General features: G+C 38.2%; 2 protein-coding genes across 2 annotated transcripts; both read left to right on the forward strand.

Annotated features, from left to right (window-relative positions):
• The first annotated feature begins 3210 nt into the window (after positions 1-3210).
• LOC146722851 (uncharacterized) lies at positions 3211-5312 on the forward strand. The gene is made up of 2 exons (XM_085483726.1): positions 3211-5069; positions 5243-5312. Exons 1-2 carry the CDS (start codon positions 3211-3213, stop codon positions 5310-5312), a joined length of 1929 nt encoding a protein of 642 aa, XP_085339852.1.
• An 8939-nt stretch (positions 5313-14251) lies between these two features.
• LOC114930863 (uncharacterized) lies at positions 14252-15637 on the forward strand. Its single transcript, XM_029302716.2, has 3 exons — positions 14252-14471; positions 14636-14986; positions 15084-15637. The coding sequence occupies exons 1-3, from the start codon at positions 14404-14406 to the stop codon at positions 15349-15351; spliced, it is 687 nt and encodes a 228-aa protein (XP_029158549.1). The 5' UTR covers positions 14252-14403; the 3' UTR covers positions 15352-15637.
• The last annotated feature ends 158 nt before the right edge of the window (positions 15638-15795 follow it).

A 15795-nucleotide genomic window follows, 5' to 3' on the forward strand; every position in this document is an offset into this window, starting at 1 on the left:
CGATAATTATACTTATTATCGTATGAATTTCTTTGTTAATTAATTTGCGATTTTCTTTAATAGTAAATTCTGATGACATTAGAGAAATGATTCAAATATTTAAATAACTAGCATACTGATCGATTTTGAATGAGATATCCGGACACTGTTCTTCTAAGAATTTTATTATTAGATCCTGAGAGATTTCCTCCTCTATTTCCGATACTAAATCGCACAGTTCTGTGAATAATGATGATTCGAAAATGTCGTCGTTAAAATCAAAAGAATTAGGTAATTCGTCAATCGAGAGTTCGATCTTTGTATCGGGGACGGTTCTTTCGTCCGTAAAGAGGGTTTTATCAAGAGCTTATCGCTAGAGCCAACGTAAAGTAGATGCGGCGCGGTTAGCACAATTCTTTTTATCTGCTCTATGATTTCTTTTATTCCGACGTGCGATCTTCTGGTTTAATGTCTTCATGGGGCATAGAATAGTAGTGAAGTATCTAATTTAATAAGGGGATATTGTCAGGAGATATTAATAAGAAAAATGTACTGATGGAAATTGCATCAATGTCGTATTAATATTTTCGTTAATTTACCACAGGATTCCGTCAATCGTATTTAGATAGATATTAAGAGAATAGTTAAATATCTAGATAATTAGCATATTGTTCGATCTCAAATAAACTGTCTGGACACTGATCTTTTAATGATTGTATCAAGTCCTTACGTTGAGTTTGTTTCCAAGAAGTATCCTCTTCTATTTGTGATACTAACTCACACAGTTCTGCAATTAGTAACTGTTCTGAGAATTAGTCTTTTATTGTTTGCACTTCGTCTGTAGGATAAAATTGTTCCGGGAAATTATTTCTTTCTACTTGCGATACTAATTCGTGTAATTTCGTGATTAGTACCTGCTCTGAAGAATCGGTTTCTGAACTAAATTTATTAGATGATTCGTCTGGCAAGGATTCTATTCTGTAATCAAGAGAAATTCCTTTGTCTGAGATTGGTGATAACTCTGGGAAGTTAGTTCGGAGATCAAAGTAATTAAGTGCTTCTTCTACTAGGGAATCAATTGAACTCAGTAGTTCAGGAGTCGTGAATTCAAGGGAATTAAGAGATTGGTTGATCGAGGTTTTGGTCTCAATATGAAGGGGAGTTCCTTTGTTCGATACGGGCTTATTGTCAAGATTTAGTTGAATAGATGAAGTCTTCAATCTTTTTATAGTCTCCGGAGAAAAGGTAACTTTTTCACACGATTTGACACGAGGTTTATTATTTGGTGACCGTTGCCTGAGCCAAAGTAGAGAAGATGCAGCGCGGTTAGCACGAGCCTTTTTCTTACTTGCCCTACGATTACGTTTCTTTCGATAATTGATCTTCTGTTCTCGTTTATTCATTTATAAAATTGTCATTAAATAAATATGGAATATCTATTTAAATTAGATGTTACTAGGAGGATACTACTAGGGGGTGGTATACTAAAGGAGATTACGTTAATTGAAAAATCTAATTAACTAGAGAATTTGTCAAAATAACATTCGTTAAATTATTGGTCTCCTTGTATCGTTTATTAGGAAGGAGAAGATTTAGGAAAACGATCTACCTCGGGGCGTTGATAGGAGAGTTGTTTCTGGTGCGCTTATTCAGCGCTCGGGGGAAAGAAATAATCAGGGGGTTGATAAGAGAGTTATTTCCGGTGCGCTTATTTAGCGCTCGGGGGAAAGAAATAATCAGGGGGTTGATAAGAGAGTTATTTCCGGTGCGCTTATTCAGCGCTCGAGGGAAGGACATAATCAGGGGGTTGATAAGAGAGTTATTTCCGGTGCGCTTATTCAGCGCTCGGAGGAAGGAAATAATCAGGGGGTTGATAAGATAATTGGAAGATGATTGGATAATGCTTGAAGGAAATCTGCGCGACCTTCGAAACTCGTTCAAATTTTTATATAATGTCGGAGTTTTGGGTGATCTGTGTGTTTAACAGATTCCTACCTTTAAGACAACGAACTCTTCGTAGACCTGTGATGTGCCTGGCCAACTTCGCTCCCTTGCAAGGACCTCGGTCATGGGGTGCTTATGGCGAAATCAAACACTAGGTTGTATGTGTTATATCCCCCAAAGATATACAATAGATATAACTGTTAAAAGAGTAACTAATATTAAGAAATGGGTACTCGTATTGCATCTGCAATTACGACAAACACTGACCGCGTTAAAAAACGCATACGATGCGAGGTATACGCGGAATCGGAATTACGACAGCTAATGACCGCGTTAAAAAACGCATACGATGCGAGGTATACGCGAAATCAGAATTACGACAGATAATGACCGCGTTAAAAACGCATACAATGCGAGATATACGCGGAACAGAAATTGGTCAACGTGCAAGCAAAGCAGAAGGACTTTGAATCTGCTTCGCTTGCACCTAGATTCTCGACCGGGGAAACCTGTTGCCAGGCACCCCTTCCGATCGGGAAAACTCCAAAAACAACGATATAAAAAGAGAGTAGAGACGCGACAACTCGCTCAGTCGCAGACACAAATAATCGCTCTAACCACGATCTCGCTAACCGCGCGCGCACTTAGCATCGACTCGCAGTTGTGCGCGATACGCGGAGTAATATAAAGTCAGTGCCGCACACTCGTAAAGCTTCAGTGTATTGATAGTGAAATAAAATAAAGACCAAGTGGTTGAAGTTGAATAAAGAATTTTAATACAAAAAGTGTAGTGCATTTCTCTACAAACACCCGACAAGTCCTGACGCCCCGGATTCCCATCCCAATTTGGCGCGACCCTTAAGTGTCTCTCCCGAGGCACACAACAATTTGGTGGCAGCGGTGGGATTGCGCCGAAGGACCGTCAGGAACTACTCGGAGGAAGACCTGAAAAATACAGCAGTATTAATAAGCAGGCACGTCGAACATAATAATCGACGGGAAACAAACAAAACAGAAGCCGACGTATAAGCAGCAGCGTGCCGTACGTACAAAAAGACACACACACACGGACAACGCATCAGCCGTCGGGAAGTAGGCCATCACCTAAGGACGCGACCTACGACAACACGGACAACGCATCGCACCGTACAGCGACCCGCAGGATCACCTTACGACACCGGACCACCAGCCGTATCAACACTGCCGAGCGATGATCTGCAGCGTCAGCAAGCGAGCGATAGTAACATTAATGTAAGTCCGAACCAAACTTTTATACATACTGCATGAATGTCGGAGGAAAGCGAAACACCCCGACAAGCAATAGCGAATAATTCGTGGTTACATAGCGACTCAGCCGCACGATCAATCAAAGCACTACCGATAACCTTAGAAAACCTCGGAAAAGTGCGGATAAAATTAGAAGCATATTATTCAGGAGAGAGCGACTCCGAATCATATACTCACGGGAAAGCCGAACGCGAATTTCCGTTTAACATTTTTGACGAAAGTTTATTTGAAGAAGGGGAAACCAACACCGGTAAAAATTTGAGAAAAGAAAGTAACGAACGCGTGAGACGAACTCCTAGCAACGGGTCACAACACGGGGAATCTTTGCTTACATCATACGATAGTAGTATTTTCGATCCGAGTGAGTATCAGGACATGCTGCGAACACCGCCTAACGGTGGCATGGATGTGTCCGAGGGTGCCATCGACCGCGAGATTGACCGTCTACACGGTACAATAGCTCGCGACAACACTCGACTGGTGGAAGCCGACGTACATGCACCACCCCCTAATAGCGAAATAGGAACAACTAACCCCCGCGATACCAGACGATACATAGATAGACGCATTGACGAAATCGAGGTGCGCGAAACTCCTAATTATAGGGAGGCCGGAATAGATAACCCTATGCTACGTGAGATAATGAGAGGCATGCGAGAACTACGTAGGGAAATGCTCACGGAAATAGACATATTGCGCAAACAAATTCGTGATATTAGCACATACGCGGACGAACGAGGTCGAATCCGCCGGGACACACACACCCGCGAGAGAGAAACGCGAGACCCCGACAATGACGACAAAAAATATAACGTTGTGTACGGACGAACAGAGAGTGACGCTAGACATCGACAAGGCCCGCAGGAGCCTTTTTTATCGTTAAAAGAAGCACGGCAAATGATTCCGGAATTTGACGGGACGGCCCAACATAAATTACAGGAATTCCTAAGCACATGCACGTACGCCATGACAAACATACACCCTGCTAACGAAAGAGGATTGGTGGGAGCTATCCTATGCACGAAACTCAAAGGCAAAGCAATGTTAGATTTTCAAACGCGAGACATACAGACATACGACGAACTCAAGCGACAATTGGAATGTACATATCAGAGTAGGCGAAGTACTACGTATTTGCAGATAGAGTTTAATTCCTTAAAACAAAAGGCGAATGAAGGCGCGCAAGCTTTCGGAACGCGCGTCGATACCTTAGCTATGGAGTTATATGAATCCATGACGGAGGGAGAAGATCACTCCCCCATTGCAAAGCGGATCATACTAAGTACTATACAAAAACAAGCCTTGCAAAATTTCCAAATAGGACTACGCGACGAGATACAACTTCTTATTCGTTCTCGAAATTACCAAACACTGCAGGAGGCAATAACGGCCGCAACCGCCGAAGAAAAAGTAAAGGGCACAACTACAACGCGATCTAGTAATTACACAAATCGAAACCGTTACGAGGGAGCGCCGTCGCGATCAACAAAGAATGCCGTACAATGTTATAAATGCGGAAAATCGGGGCACTACGAGCGAGAATGCCGTAACAGTAAATACGCGCTTCCGAAACCCGAGAAGTCAGATCGCGTAATCACAGCAGAAAAGTTTTGCAACCATTGCAAAAAACGTGGACACAGCCGTGAAGAATGCTGGACAATAAACGGACGGCCAAAAACGACATCAAATCGCGACAGAATGAATGAGGAAAAAAAAAAGCGTAATGTTAATCTAACCAAGAGCCGAAAGAAGCCGAAAACGAAAAAGGGTGATACGGATTCCGAGCAAAGCAGTAGCAGTTACGAACGCGACAGCAACGAGGGAGACTCGGAAGGAGAGACCCCGGCACGCGCCGTCGAGTATCGCGTATCACACCTACGACCCACACTACAAGAGAGCGCGGGTTTAGATTTAATTACACTACCGATGCGTGAAGCTAAGAATGGCGCAGTTAAAATGCTATTCGATTCAGGGGCAACTATTTCGTTAATAAAACTAAAACATCTAAAAGATGACGCATTAATTTATAAAGGAAAAATAACGCTCATTGGCATTACGGGACACAAAGCGCGAACAATAGGAAAGACGCCGGCGACAATTGACATAGGAGGTCGGAAAATAAAACACACAACATACGTCGTCAAAGACGATTTTCCCATGGAATACGAAGGAATTCTCGGGATAGATTTTTTGCGGAAACAGGGAGTTAACTGTAATTTCAAAAAACGGGAACTCACCATAGGAGATGCCGTGTTAAATTTGCAACCATACGAAAGGATCCGATTACAGCCGCGCAGCGAAACAATTATCCGAGCCGCCACAAATAAAAATAGCGAAGGAATCGTAAGAGCCGAACAAACTGCACCCGGTGTGTATATAGGACGATGCCTCGTGCAGCCAGAGGACTATGTGTGTCCAGTCAGTGTCATAAATACAACCGACAAAGTTGTCGAGTTAAGAACGCCGCTAATAACTATAGACGAAATAGAGGGGGAAATGAAGCATGAAATAACCCTCATACGAAAAGAAATTCCGAAGTATTCGAGCAAAAGAAATCGGGAAGTATGACAATCATTACGGACGGACCATCTAAACGTAGAAGAACGACAGGCTATACACAGGATATGCGAAGACTATTGCGATTTATTTCTCTTGAATGGAGAACCACTGAGCTGCACCGCGACCGTGGAACATGAAATAACCACGCGCGCCGATTCAGCACCGGTCAACGTACGACCGTACCGTCTGCCGGAGAAGCATAAGGCGGAGGTAAATAAACAAGTTAAAGAGATGCTAGATGCTGGCATTATCAGGTCAAGCGTTAGCCAATGGAACGCTCCACTGTTAGTAGTGCCGAAAAAAGCTGACGCATCCGGAAACCCAAGACTAAGGGTAGTTGTAGATTTTAGAAAGGTGAATGACCTTACAGTAGGCGACTCGTTTCCGCTACCAAACATCACAGACATTTTGGACCAGCTGGGAAACGCTAAATACTTTACAACGCTCGATTTAGCATCAGGTTATCACCAGATACCGATGGCTGAATACGATAAAAAGAAAACGGCTTTCTCAACTCCTTTTGGACATTATGAGTTCAACAGAATGCCATTTGGACTAAAGAATGCACCCGCGACCTTCCAACGACTAATGAATTCAGTACTGACTGGAATTCAAGGGCTCAAATGTCTCGTATATCTAGACGACATTGTCATATATGGGTCAAGTTTAGAGGATCATAATAAAAGGCTCAGGGAAGTGCTACAGAGATTACGGACGCACAACATGAAATTGCAGCCAGATAAATGTGAATTTTTACGAAAAGAAGTTATATACTTAGGACACATAATCTCGGAAAACGGTATATTACCGGACCCATCAAAATTAGAGGCGGTAAAAAATTTTCCGACGCCGAAAAAAGTTAAAGATGTACAGGCATTTATAGGACTCGCCGGTTATTATAGGAAGTTCATTCAGGATTTCTCAAAGATCGCAAAACCCCTGACTAGATTGACAAAAAAGGGCGAAACCTTCGGATGGAACAGCGAGCAACAAATTGCGTTCGATATTTTAAAAGATAAGTTAATAACGGCACCGATATTACAATATCCAGATTTTAATAAGGAATTTAATGTAACTACAGACGCGTCCGATTATGCAATCGGAGCCGTGCTCTCACAGGGGCCCATAGGCAATGACCGCCCTGTTGCTTACGCAAGCAGAGTGCTATCTCGCGCGGAGCAGAATTACAGCACAACGGAAAAAGAATTATTAGCAATTGTATGGGCCGTAAAACATTTTAGACCATACGTGTACGGGACCAAATTCAAAATCATTACGGATCATAAACCATTGGTATGGCTATTTAACGTGAATGACCCCGGCTCAAGGTTGATTCGCTGGAGATTAAAATTAGAAGAATACGATTACGAAATCATACATAAGGCCGGACGAGCGAACGCAAACGCTGATGCATTAAGTCGGAACGTAATCCGAAACGCTGACTCAAGCGAAAGGACGGAAGGTATATGCAAGATAGAAAAAGAAGAGGTAAACGATGCTAAGAATGAAAGGACGTACACCGAAGAGGAAAAACAACAGATACTATATGAATATCACGATGCGCCCATTGGAGGACATCAGGGAATAGAAAGAACAATTAAGAGAATTCGTTTAGATCATGATTGGCCGGGTTTAACAAAAGACGTCGAGAAATACATCGCCAAATGCGAGTCATGTCAAAAAAATAAATTATCGCGGAAAAATAAAGCACCATTAATAATTACAGATACGCCTGATAAGCCATTTGAAAAATGTGCATTGGACATTGTAGGGCCGCTAACAATAACTACGAATGGGAGTAAATATTTATTAACATTCCAAGACACCCTAACAAAATTTAGTAAGGCGATTCCAATACCGAACCAGGAAGCTGGCACAATCGCAAAGGAGTTCGTAACAAAAATAATCCTAGAACACGGGATACCGGAGAAAATTTTGACAGATCAAGGGACAAACTTTTTAAGTGAAATATTTAAGGACACATGTAAACTGTTAAAAATCAAAAAATTACAAACAACCGCGTATCACCCGGAAACAAATGGGGCACTCGAACGATCACATAGGACATTAGCAGAGTATCTTCGCCATTATGTTGACGCTGATCAAACAGACTGGGACGAATGGACACCTTATGCAATGTTTACTTATAATACGACCCCGCACAGTGCAACGGGGTACACGCCGTTTGAATTAATTTACGGACATCAGGCCAACCTACCGACGGCATTAACAAAACCACCGAGGGCCACATACAGCTACGACGATTACGCTCAAGAGCTTAGGGAAAGATTAAGGGCCACACAACAAATTGCGAAGGATCGCGTAAACGAAGAGAAAATCAAATCAAAAAAATATTATGATAAAGACGCGAAAGAAATAAAATTTAAAGTCGGTGATAAAGTACTTATATATGACGATACGCTACGACGCGGACGATCAAAGAAACTTGACGCCTTATGGGCAGGACCGTATACAATAATCGAAAAGAACTCCGACGTCAACTACACAATAAAGAAAGGAAGAAGAACAATACGCATACACACAAACAGACTAAAATTATTTATCGAAAATTGAGACTTACCTATTCCGGTATCGCGAATCGGTCAAGGCTGGTCGTCCCCACCAAAACCACTACTTCACGCACTACTGGCGTATCGGTGCGCGTATCAAGGGTGACGTGCAAAGAATGCGGCTCACCCGCCCTCCGGGACACATTCGCCCACCGGAGCACCACATCGTACGCCCGGGAATACTCGTCCCCCGTTATTTCGGGCCCCACAACAGGGGCGCGGGCGCGACAGTAAGGACACAACAAATCGTCCAAATGCGAATAAGCATTGCATCTAATACAATTAAAACGAAAATACATGTTAATATGTCGTGCCGCACGTAACAAAAGTTGTCCTAAGACTGAAGAAACGACAGAAGATATAAAAAACGAATGCTCCGCTTTCTTGATAAAAAATTGCATACAAAAGTATAAAATAGTAAGGGGATATATATATATATATTACAGGATGATCATATTCAATGCCAACGCAGCGACATTAAGACGGTCAAGCCAAGAGCCATACGAACTCGAGGAATTCACCAACGAACCAGGGATACATTTTGAAAAAATAGGCCATCTACATTATTCCAAAAGCACGTGGAAACTAGTAATAAAACTGGACCTAGCAACATTAACTGCGAAACAAGGTTACATACGAAATTATATAGAGCGTACGGAAAAAGCGTGCAATGTGTTAACGCAACAAGACACATGCCTTAATTTAGTTAGTATTACAAAACAAACACTAAACTATTTGGAAAAAACGATAATACAAATAAATACAATCTACGACAGACATACAGACAAACGTAGGGGAATAATTGACGGGATAGGAACAGTGGCAAAGACATTGTTCGGTACCATGGACGCCGATGACGAAAAACGCATAAATGAACAACTAGAATGAATAAAGAACCGACAGAGCACGTTACAACACACAGTTAGGCATCAACTAACAATAATCAACGATACGGTAACACATATAAGTAAGTTAGAGAATACAATAAAACAGAGTAAAAAACTCTTACAGGAAAATGTAGCGCAATATATTACGTTAGAAAAGATACAGGGACAATATGAAATAATTATGGCAGCATTAACAGACGCCATTAGGGACGCGGAAAATATTATAGAATACTTAGCGCAAATCGAGGAAGGAAATATACATCCAAAATTAGTACCATTTGATAACATTGTCGCACACTTAAAGGAAGCCGCAACACAGTTAGAACAGGGATATTATTTTCCGTTTAGAACACACGCAGTAAACTGGCATGAGGTAAAGAAACATGCAAGCGTAAGTGCATACGTAAGCAAAGAATATAATTTATATACAATACTGCGGTTCCCGATAATATCACAGCCCAAATATAACATAATAAAGGCAATTGAATTCCCCGTGGCAGCATACAATAAAACATTTAAAGGTATACAAGTAGAAAACAATATGTTTGCCATAGATAACCTTAGATTAACATATTTAATTATAACAAATGAGGATTTACAAAAATGTAGTAAAATAAACTTTAATTATATATGCGAACATAGCATGCCGACTTATCGCGTAAACACGAATATACCGTGCGAATTACAAATGTATACGCAACGAATGCAAGATAAGCATGAATGTAAGGTACGCTATCGGGTAACGAAAACGACAGTATGGATCCCGTTACATCAAACACACACATGGTTGTACTCAACAGCTAAGGAAGAAAAAATAAATATAAAATGTGACGGATACACAGAAAAAAATTTAGTAATAAAAAATACCGGCCGACTAACCTCACGAGGAAACTGTCAAATTAAAACGGAGGATATGACATTGGAGACAAAAGGGACGACTTACGTAACGAACATAGATACATATTTACCGAATTTTAATATTGCACCGTCACAAGACGAGGACATGAGAATACTCGACACATTAAATAATCTAACACAAAACAACGCAGAACTAATAGAATTACGAACGAAAATAAACAATATAGACAATGATTTACAGGATAATGAACAAAAGTTTTATACAAGAAAACAATTTATTTATCCCATGACCTCGAGCGGGTTAGTAATAATCATAATTATAATATTTATCATTGTCATTATAATTTGGAAAGTAAAAAATAGAAAAGACATTAAAAGAAGACCAAGAGTGACGATACTCGACGATGACTGGGATGTACCTAGATCTATATTAAAAAGGAGTAATAGTACGCGTTTTTAGGAAATAGGAAACGATTATAATTATATTGTGAACGGGATAAACATTTGTAAGCTTTAGTTGTAAGCGAAAAACTTCATACCTTCGTTTTTCTTCTTTAACGGGGGAGGGATGTTATATCCCCCAAAGATATACAATAGATATAACTGTTAAAAGAGTAACTAATATTAAGAAATGGGTACTCGTATTGCATCTGCAATTACGACAGACACTGACCGCGTTAAAAAACGCATACGATGCGAGGTATACGCGGAATCGGAATTACGACAGCTAATGACCGCGTTAAAAAACGCATACGATGCGAGGTATACGCGAAATCAGAATTACGACAGATAATGACCGCGTTAAAAACGCATACAATGCGAGATATACGCGGAACAGAAATTGGTCAACGTGCAAGCAAAGCAGAAGGACTTTGAATCTGCTTCGCTTGCACCTAGATTCTCGACCGGGGAAACCTGTTGCCAGGCACCCCTTCCGATCGGGAAAACTCCAAAAACAACGATATAAAAAGAGAGTAGAGACGCGACAACTCGCTCAGTCGCAGACACAAATAATCGCTCTAACCACGATCTCGCTAACCGCGCGCGCACTTAGCATCGACTCGCAGTTGTGCGCGATACGCGGAGTAATATAAAGTCAGTGCCGCACACTCGTAAAGCTTCAGTGTATTGATAGTGAAATAAAATAAAGACCAAGTGGTTGAAGTTGAATAAAGAATTTTAATACAAAAAGTGTAGTGCATTTCTCTACAAACACCCGACAAGTCCTGACGCCCCGGATTCCCATCCCAATTTGGCGCGACCCTTAAGTGTCTCTCCCGAGGCACACAACATATGTTACGATGCTCTGAAGTTCTTTATTCGTCTTTAACCCGGTTACAAATTGTGCGCGATTAAGAATTAAGAAGTCAGCGAGTTCGACGGCTAACCCGTGACTTGAACAATATACCAAGTTACAAATTTACGCTGGGTTACAGCAGTTAAGTATCGTTGACAAAGTTATATATTATGAGATTCGCGTTATAAATCGTTATGATGATTTTAGGATGGTACGAAATTGTTGCTGCACTTCTTGGCTAGCGACAATTTAAAATGTACACTGTAACTTTCTATGATAAAATGCCGTCGTGTGGCCAGATTTTCTAGGGTTTATATACCCTTCGAAAACGAAAAATCTTGGTGTCGCGTGCAAAATTTTAGGTGGGAGGATTCCCACGAAAACGCTTTTCCAGGAAGATATCATAATAAATTCTCTTATAAAAGAAGGGGGTGGTTTGGGGGTCCTGAGAAGGCAACGAGTGAGCTCTTCTTTTGACCAAATATGGTCAAGAAAATCTATTTTGACCATATAAGGTGATAGGCGACGAGAAAATCTAAGAGAGAATAAGTCGTAAAAGTCTATGATTTGTTGATTCTCGAGGTTCATGACATGCAGGTGTTAGCATCCCGAAAGGCGCAAGGTTGCTTATTGTATCAAGATCGGGGGTGGTCCGGGCGACAAAGAAAGTTCAAGCGGTAACCGCACGTTAGAGTTCTATTGTTCGCTTGCTAGCTTCTATACGTTTCTGAAATCGTTCTCTATATAATTTTCTGCTATAATCTAGTTATTGCAATTTTAATATGATGAAATGAAGTTATGATTGCTAAATTATATAGTTATGATTTCAAAACGTGGTATATTCTTATAAAGTTACGGTGAAATGTTGTTATATTCATGGAATCCTTATTTATGTAAATATATTGAAAAAAGGAGAATAACATCTCTGACACTAAATTGCAAGAATCTGAGTAGTTTCAATCATTGATAATAGTGATAAAGATAGTAAGGTTCCATAAATATAATTACAATTGAGGCGCATCGTTTACGTTATCTTATAATTTAAAGAAAAGATTTTATGGAATATTTTATGACAAATAGTCGGTCATTAGAATTTATCAATTTTTATAATTCATTCACCATTGTGTGATTAAGATATTTATTCAAACGATTCATTATTTTAACTATTCCATAAATAAGATTATATAATTTCAAACATGTTGATTATAGGATTCACACATTGATTAATAGATTTGCACACATTAATTATATTTCGCATTTATCGTTCATACCGTTAGGGTTGTAAAGCTTTGTGTCCACGATGCTAGAAATCGGTCCGAGTTCTCGATTTAAACTCTCGAATAGAATTAGTTCTACTTTGATGACTCCAGATAGCATTATAGTCGAGTATGTGAGATTAGTTACTATAATTTATACCAACATTAAAATATTGGAAAGAAAAACAATAAAATATTGTGAATTTCTAATTATTATAAATTATAATAAAAACAATATTTTGTAATATAATAGATTTGTTCCTACATACATAATTTGATACTACAAAGTTTTGATTCATTTAATAAAGCAGTTATTAAGAAGCTGAAAGAGAACACATCTAATATAAAAATGAATAATTCAGCAAAAAAGAAACAACTCAAAAAATTGCTGATTTTTACTGCCTTTGCTGCGGTTATAGAACAGCAAGAAAAACGGCCAGAAATACAAGAAAAAAGACAGCGGAGTTAATTACGTTAAGTTATTGATTTTCTTTTTTGCAATTTCTATCGTCAATGGCTGTTCTGTTATCTCTGTATATTGATCACATATTGTTTGTAATGCTTTTTCTCGTTTTATACGATTATGATAATCAATAGATTTTACGACATATAAACATGGATGTTGTTGATACAACAATAATAAAGTTCTAATATTGTCTTTATCCATACTCTTTCCTGAAAATTCATACAGATTTAAATAAACTGAACTATAAGTAAATATTATTAAATTTAAAATAAAATTTTACCTCTATACACTATATCCTTCTTAAGTTTATTATACTTTAATTATTATAATTTACATAATAAGTAATTAATATATACGTAAATATTATAATTAAAAATTATTAATTGCTAATTACTAATTTTCTTTACAGTTTAATTAATTTTTGCTTACTCTGCCTTTGGGTTATATGTGAACCAAATCTTCTTTGCTTTATTTATTAAAGGTTATCTTATTCTTTTTCTATAATTTTCTTTGCTATTTTATTAAAAGGTCTTGTAGGTTATGAATATTTTCATGTCCAACGCGATTGACTAGCTATTTATAAAGTAATAATGTTGGCAACAAGAAATAAATCTAGTAACTAGTATGGAAAAATGGGACAGGATACATTTTTCTATTCGACATTTCTATTCGAGATATTCATTCGAGTTGGTAGTGTACACGATTCGAGTTTTAGTAACTTTTTCTCGGATCGAGAACTCGGACCAATTTCTAGCATCGTGGACAAGGCTTTAGAGATGGCGATGTCTAGTAATTTATAGATATACGCTTGTTGTGTTGGATTGGTCGCGTTGCTAGTCCCTAGACTAGTTACAACTAGAAGATTCCCTATGCCGGTATTACTAACGATAAATGGTAAAAACGTCTAATTCTAAGTTAAATCATTCTCAAAATGGCTAATTAAATAGGTTCTCGCAAGAATTGATGTTAGCGCAAAAAAATTTGGGTTTCGATTAATGCAAGGTGTGTAATAGGCATGGGACTCTTGTAAGTGGAAAACGTGAGGCAATAGAAAGAGAAAGAATATGAGACGCCCATCTTTATCCTTGTCTAACGTTGCGCGCGCATCAAGCTGAATGGAGTTGAGTGGGGAGGTATCGTTGAGACTACTGAGGGGGTTTTTTTTTAATCTACAATATGGTGTTGTAGCTAAGAATTTATTAATCTTGCATATAATTTTATGCATTTATTCGGATTCAGTCAGATAAATAAAGAAGAGGAGAAATTAAATTGACGCGCTGTGACACAATCATAAAGAAAAATGACAAGAACGTGTATTGTGTGTAAAAAGCAACCTATTCCGTTTAATATATCTCGAAGTTTTCACAAGTAAGTTTATTAAATATTGATAAATTTATTATTTGAAGTGTGTATTATCAAAATACCTTAACCTAAAATTCATATGAAAATACCAAATATTATTCTATATTTGGTATTTATTCAGATTAGCTGCTCCACCTCCGATTTTAACTATATTTAATTTTGAATTACAGTTTTCCCGTTAATGTTGAATTAAAAAAGAAGTGGATGGAAGCTATTGGTGTGACGACAGTTTGTAAGTCAGCCAGTATATGTAGCGACCACTTCTATGAAGAATCATTTCATCAGACTGATGGATATACAACTTTGAGACGTTTAATATCAACTGCTGTCCCTTTTAATCGAAACACTAATCAATTATCTTTACCAATTAACAACGTATCTACTCAAGCACTTGGTGACATAACGAATCATCAAGATATGACAATAAGTGACGAAAATACATTTTCAACAAGTACGGATACTAATAACGGAGACAACTTTGAAACACATGATAATTTAAGTCCCAGAAACAATAATAAAAGGTACATTAGAATTTTTGTAAAATTTTTTACTGCTAAATATTTTAAGCTTAATATTTTATAAAATAATTGTATTATTAATTGTATTATTGATGTTTAGAAAATCATTTGTTGTCGACATTCACCCAAAAAAAATTTGTTTTATGGTCGGAAGTCAGCCAGAGTCTTTTTCAAGAGAGCACTTTGCTTCAGATGAAGCTTGGGAGCGATTTGTAAGAGTTATGGCTTCTGAAAAATTGAAGAAATCTGCTTCCCATATGAAGTTATTTAGGAAAGAAAAAATAAATAATAATATAAAAGAACTAATCAAAACCATGAAGAAGAAACAGTTTTCTGAGGCTGCTGAATGTTTACAGGTAAATTTGTAATTATACGTTGCAGTGCAGTTTCAACATACATTTCAATCATATTTTAGGCGATTTTTGGTGATTGTCTGGTATATGTACCAAGGTATACCAAAGTATACCAGAACATTCTCAAGGTACCAGAATAAGCTCCACCCTTACCAATAATAACCTTGGTACATATACCAGATGATCGCCAAAAATCGCTTATTATGTAATAGAAAAATTCATGTAACTTTTTACTGTAATACTTAAATTGTACATACTTCTATTTCAATCAATTGTATTTTAATGATTAATTATTTTTATGTGAAATGTACTTTGTACTATAATTGTATTATAAAGTGTATAATTGTGAGAGAAATTTAAATATACGATCAAGTTAGTGAGAAATTATTTTGCGTTAAAAGGACCTATAATATATGATAAAAAAGAAAGTATTAGTTGGGAATATATTAAAAAATTACA

This window comes from Nylanderia fulva, unplaced genomic scaffold (genome assembly GCF_048542155.1).
Source record: "Nylanderia fulva isolate GAGA-0341 unplaced genomic scaffold, ASM4854215v1 Scaffold263, whole genome shotgun sequence".
NCBI classification, from domain to species: Eukaryota; Metazoa; Arthropoda; class Insecta; order Hymenoptera; family Formicidae; genus Nylanderia; species Nylanderia fulva.